The 6,585-nt window shown below is 29.3% G+C and overlaps 1 protein-coding gene across 1 annotated transcript; it reads right to left on the minus strand.

Annotated features, from left to right (window-relative positions):
* Positions 1–1,132: 1,132 nt before the first annotated feature.
* LOC114402906 (probable serine/threonine-protein kinase WNK11) lies at positions 1,133–3,676 on the minus strand. Its single transcript, XM_028365596.1, has 3 exons — positions 3,541–3,676; positions 2,506–3,000; positions 1,133–1,832 (listed from the first exon to the last, which is right to left on the minus strand). Exons 1-3 carry the CDS (start codon positions 3,541–3,543, stop codon positions 1,428–1,430), a joined length of 903 nt encoding a protein of 300 aa, XP_028221397.1. The 5' UTR covers positions 3,544–3,676; the 3' UTR covers positions 1,133–1,427.
* Positions 3,677–6,585: the final 2,909 nt, after the last annotated feature.

Raw genomic sequence — 6,585 nt, forward strand, 5'->3', positions numbered from 1 at the left:
GAATATTTTCCCCTGCCATAATTCCATTGGCAACCTTCCTTCGAAATTGCCCCTAAGGTTGTTTAACCACCTTGCACTTGTCTTTATCTCCAATTTGCTCGTGCAGAAGATGATTCTGTGAAGTGTTTTTTTTTTGTTTTTTTGAAATTATGTAGTAATGTTCTTTGGCATTCATGAGGAATTTGCAAAGTACAATGCTTGGATTCGTGCCCTGCAAATAAAAGAATACTGAAAGCAATAAGAAAAGTCAATGTCAAAATCCCTATTGCTTTAAGGAGAAAAAAGATGTGGTACACCCAACGGGTCACTACAATAATTTCCCAACAAAAATGAGTGGGGTTGCACGTTACAAGTCTAAATACCCTTTAGTTCACGCCTACTTCTCTTCATCATTAAGCTTAGCTTTAATCCAATAGCCGTTGGACCAATTTTTAAAATATGAACAACTCATTTTGCTTGTTGTAGTTATTATATGTAGGCTGGCCTCCAGACACGCTTAAATTGCGTTCAAATCCTTGACTTCACCTTTTTCCTTTGCCCTCGAATCAAACGATAAAACCCTTTTCATTCTCACATTGCTTTTGATTTCTTCCAATTTCCCATTTTCATAAGCAAAAAAGATATTTGAACACCCAAAATTCAACCCTAAAGAGAAAGAAAAAAAAGAAACAAAAATATGTATGATATATAATATGATGTGACACTAAGTGAGAGATAAAAATAAAAAAATATTAATGAAATGTTTAAAATTAAAAAGTGTTCAAATATTATCACTCAAATATCCTTTTGATATTCAAACATTCTTTAAGGATAGTAATTTAGAATTTATTTAAATATACTTATATAAAAAGATTAATAAATCTTGTACAATACAAAATGATAAAATAAAAAGTACATATAAAGGATATGATTTTCAAGGATGAAGATACGAATAGTTTTTAAAAACTACATTTATACTTGGATGAAATCGTTAACCCATATCCTTTTTAGAATCAGGTCCTTCTAAAATGGGACAATTATACTTTTTTTTTATAAAATTTCCTTTCTAAGATTACATTTAAGAGACTTTAATACTATTTTTATTTTTCAAGATATAGTATTTATATTCCATCATGCATTCATTGACTGCTGATTACATCTAATATACTTTTTTTTAACATATATTGCCAAATCAAATCATCATTCAATGTATGCTGCACAACAGTCAGTAAAATTTCCTATGTACAAAATGACACCAACCCCAATCAAGCCCTCCCCTGGTAACCCCCATATTCATCAACCAAACCTTATCCAATTTCACAACTCGCCAAATGGAAAATAAAAACAATTTAATTTTCACACTTCTATCTAGGCTGCCCAAATTGACATTGCATACTGAAAAGGTAGGTGAATCAAATTAAAAAACCAACACTGTAAGAAATATTATTCTATTGATATGAACAAGAACAGTCATCATTTTCGTCATCATCATCAACAATCTCATCAAAGAAAGGATCTCTTAGAAGCTCAGCTGCAGAAGGCCTAGCCCTTGGCTGAGCAAGGCACTTCTCAATGAAAGCCTTAACCTCAGGATCTTTGACCTTGTTCAAGGCAGCAGGTCTAACTCCAGAAGACACCTTCTTGTATATCTTAGCAACATTGTCACATTCACTATAAGGAATCTCTACTGTCACCATCTCTAACACACACATCCCAAATGAGTATATGTCCACCAATTCTGTGTAGTCTTCATCGTATAACTCTGGAGCCATAAATTCTGGTGTGCCAAGAATCGTGTGTGCACAATGGTTCTTGCCCACAATTGCTGCCAAACCCAAGTCACCAATCTTAACCTGATAACCATGGAAAAAAATAACATCACTAAAACCACTTTTTTTGTCATTAACTATTTTCTATTTTTGAAACAAAAATGTTTGATAAGAACAGTTTCTAAAAATAGTTTAAAATTAAAATATCTCTAGACTGTTATGATTTTTAATTTCAATTATCCATTACTCATGTTCTTTCTTATGATATCCCATCTACTTGCCTGATTACTCTCTTCATCCCATTTTCTTCCCTTGTTTACTCTCTTCTACCCCTTTTAAAAATTTGTTTTTGAAAATTTAGGTTTTAAAACCAAGTAACAGTTATTGGACAACTTGATATAAACACCAAAAGCTTAGAAACACAAATATTAGGCTGAAATCAATATTCATAGTGATAATGCACCACTTATTTCACCTATCATTTTTTTTCACAGTAGTAAATTATTAGCAAAACAGAAGTAGTCATCAAATTGTTATTCTAAAAACAATATAATTTGATTGTTTTTGTCAAGCAAACAGGAGACATCATGACTTGCTCAAGTTAATTACTTAGATCTCACACAAGGAATTCATGTCAAATGAAAGTAAATAAATAAGTAATCAATTTTTTCTTTCATTAGTTGTAGTTGATTTTCACCTTGATAATCAATCAAACATATAACTGAAAGAAAAACAAGATTTGAAGAAAATGGTTCACCTGGCCAGTATTCCCATTGACAAACACATTGCTGCAATTGAGATCTCTGTGGATGATGCAGGGATCGTGCAAGTGCAAATAATTCAACCCTTTCAAAATCTGCTTAGACCACTTCTTTAGGGCCTTTATGGAAACATGTCTGTGCTTCTTCCTGTACTCCCTCAAATTCCCACTGGTGCAAACCTCAGTGATGAAATTCAAAGTGTTTCTCTGCTCATCCCTCCACACATTGTAAAGTGCAATGATGTTCTTGTTGGTCAAGCTTCTGAGCAACCTCACTTCAGAGTAAAGCCTATCCAACATGGCAGGGTCATCACAGAAGTTCCTCAGCTTAACCTGGTTCCATGCCACCTCTATTCCTTCTTCTTGATCAAATGCACGGTACACTTTCTTCACAGCACCACATCCGAGCAACTCACTGTATCTACCATAGCGACCGGTTGGATCGGTCTCAACAAATGGCTCGGAATCTTTGTCAGGGTTAACACTTGGCATCTATCACATGCAACAGTACCAATCAGAGACTCAGCAAAATCAAAATCATATCATATCAAACCAAATTCAGTATGTCACTAAATTTTGTGGGAGAAAAAGGAAACAAACAACAACCACAACAACAAAACAACCCCATTAAAGTTTATAAATAAAAAACCAAACAAATATAAACTCAAAATTAACCAAATTCAACAAATAACATATATAAGAAGAAAAAACTGTTATGTCACACGGTAGAAGCTAATTACTAAGTCTAGCGATTAATTCATTGATTATCACGTTTTCATGTCGGTCAATCTTCTCTTAACATGTGAACAAGTTTTTGAATTTACTAAAAAAAAGAGAGAGAATACAATTCTATTATGTGTGATATGAATATTGGCTGAACTTACGAACATGCAGTGGTTTCAGATCATACGCAATAATTTCTCACCAAATATTTTTTTAAGTAAAAGAGAAAAACACAGACAGAGTTGTGGAAGAGAAGAACAGTGAATGAATGAATATAATGCATGAAAGAAGAAGGATAAGATTGATTACCATGAAGAGAACCGCTTGTTTGACCCCCAAAGGAGAGAAAACAACACAATTCTGCAGCTTTCGGCAGAAAAGAGAAGCTAACTACGCTCCAACCTCAAATCAGACACATAAAATGAGGGGAGAGGTCAGAGACGTGTAAATGTCCACTATTTATAATAAAGAAGCAGTGTTGAAGGCTAATTAATTCACACTATAGAATATTCCAACTTTTTCTATATGTTTTTAAGTATAGTAAAACAATAACTTTGTCTTTTTAAAATGAGATACCGTATTCAATTCAAATCTTGAAAATAATAAAAAGTATGAGTAGACTTTTTCTTTAAAAAAAAATGAGTTTATTTTACTCAGAATTACCTAAAATCTAATATGACTTTTAAAAATGAAAGATTGAAAAAATAATAATAAAACAAATGAATTGATTGTTTTTTTTCACTCATCTCTGTCATGTCATGGCTCATGGGAGATGCATATGCCATTAATAACGTCTAGAGAATAATTTTTAAATTTCTATAATATCTTTACATTATTCTCTCTATTTATTAAACATAAAAAGTGTTTTAAGATATCAAATATATTTACTTTCATTTGATACTTTTCTGTATCAAAAAATGTAAATGAAGATTTCAATAAATTAAATAAACTTTTGATATTATCTTTGATTTGTAGAAATAAAAAAAAATTACAATGAAAGTGGAACAAAGGAAACAGATTTACAATTTGCATCGTGTTTTTTGGGTGTTGAGGAAAGTCAAATAAATCCTGCAACATTGGAATTAATCATAGTGCGTTTTGGTTGGTCTTTATGTTGCGAGTCAACGCGCAAGGGTATGACGGCAGCGCGTGCAGACCAAACAGAAATGGAGGAGCGTGTTGAGATGCTTCTAATTTTAATAGCTTTCCAGTTAATGGGGAAGAGGTTTTGTGCTTAGTGGTTCTCTTCCAAGAAAAGAAAACATTAGAAAGAAAGAACAAAATCAATTTGTGTTTGTGGCTTCAGAATCACATTCTCTTCTCTTGTATTGACAGGGATACAAATAAAGAAAGTTAACGGTTAAAGTCAGATTTTTTTTTTCTGTTCATTATAAGAAAATATTTCTAGGTCTATTGATTTGACAAAAAAGAATAAAAAAAATTGGAATGAATAATATTTCTAAATAGCATGAGTCTCATATTTTTATATTTTATTTTAATTTAAATTTTTTATCTCAATTTATTTTTATTATATTTATTTTTTCTCTATCGAATGGACCCTTAAGATATACAATTTGCGTGATCATGAAAATAAATTTTAGAGAACATAAGTGTCATCATTCATTGGAGTTGGAGGTGATTTCCGGCGGCGATACTTTTGTTTTAACTTCCTCTTCAGCAGGGCCGAATCCAACAACAGAAATTAGGGGCCAAAATATAACTTTTATAACAAAAATTTACATTATTTATTTATTTTAATAAAAAACTCATAATATATTAAAATGAATTTTGATAATGTCTTGTACAATTTAATATTTTATTATTATATCATATTATTGGTATAAAATATTTACCGACTTTGTTGATGATTAAAATTTATCAAAAAATCTAATTGACCACTTTTAGTGAAATTTTTTATTCTAATTATGTTTTTAACTTCCATAAAATTTAAATTCAAGTCTTTACTTAAGGGAATAGATTTTATTATTATCCGGATTAACAATTTATTAGTATAAAATTTAATATTTGGTATCTCTTTTCCAAAATTTATGTAATAATATTTAGATTCATAAATTTAAAGTTAGACTCATACATTTAAGTAAAAAATAAACTGGAACCTAACAATAATAAAATATATAAGAGAAATACATTAAAAAGAATATGTGAATAACACTAATAAAAATGGATAATAGTTATTAGAATGTCTCATAATTGAAGTTAATTATCAATTCTTATATAATGTAAGTTTATCTCATAAAAAAAATTAATTATAAATAACATTTAATTTCTTAAGTCAATTATAACCTATGTAGATATCTATAACCATTAAAATAATGATAATATATTATAAAAGGAAAAGATATTATTAACAAATGAAATAAATAACATCAAATATTTTTGTTTTAAAAGAGAAACAAATGTAATCATTTGAATCATGAAGACTATAAAAATAGAATATTTGTCTAAAAAGGAAAAATGTCATTATTTTTGTAATCAATACTATAAAAGAGGAATAAAATATTTTATAAAAAATAAACAATTAATACTATTATTTATATAATAAAAGTCTTCAAATAAAATAATTAATTTAATATTAAAAAATTATATTATATATATTAAAAATAAAATGCTAAAAACCTCTTTCTATTTTCCCCTTCCACCATGTGTACGCCATCTTCTTCATAAGGATGATATGACTCCTTGATTCGTCGCACCATGTCTGCGGCACCTGCTGATGTTGTCATTGTGGTCCTTGGCATAGAAGTGCAAAAGGAGAGGATAAGATGAGGAAGAGAGAGGAGATAAAAAATAAAAGGGATATGATAAACAAAGAGAAAATAAATAAAAATTTGTCTACAAATTGATGCATAAAAAATTTACATAAAAATTTAGTCCAACCGAATTAGCAACATACTTAATAAATTTTTTAATGTTAAAATGGTTCAATGATGTCATGTAATCTTTATCATTAATTCAGAAACACAAGTGTTAAATTTTTACAAATTTAAGGACTAAATTGAATATTTATTTTTTTATTGGTAAATATTAATTTATTAGTATTATTAGAAATATAAGTTGAGAATTTCAAATTTGTGACTCTTTTTTTTCTCTCTTCTCTATTAATATTTTTCAATCATGGGATTAACTTTATATGTCATCTTGATTAATGATTTCTACTCATCAATTTGATAGAATATTTTGAAAAGAAATTAAAATAATTAATTGGTTGCTGGTTTTACAACACCATAAAAAAGAAATTAAAAGGTTTTACCGTACCAAAATTTGTTGCTGTAATTTATGGAGGAAATATCTAAACCAAAATATTGTGACGTGCTTCGCGTGAAGATTCGAGTT

This window comes from Glycine soja, chromosome 2 (genome assembly GCF_004193775.1).
Source record: "Glycine soja cultivar W05 chromosome 2, ASM419377v2, whole genome shotgun sequence".
NCBI lineage: Eukaryota > Viridiplantae > Streptophyta > Magnoliopsida > Fabales > Fabaceae > Glycine > Glycine soja.

Coding starts and splice junctions, on each gene's coding strand:
- LOC114402906 (XM_028365596.1), bottom strand. Junction 1,833..2,505: donor TCAATGGGAATACTGGCCAG/GTGAACCATTTT, acceptor CATGGTTATCAG/GTTAAGATTGGTGACTTGGG.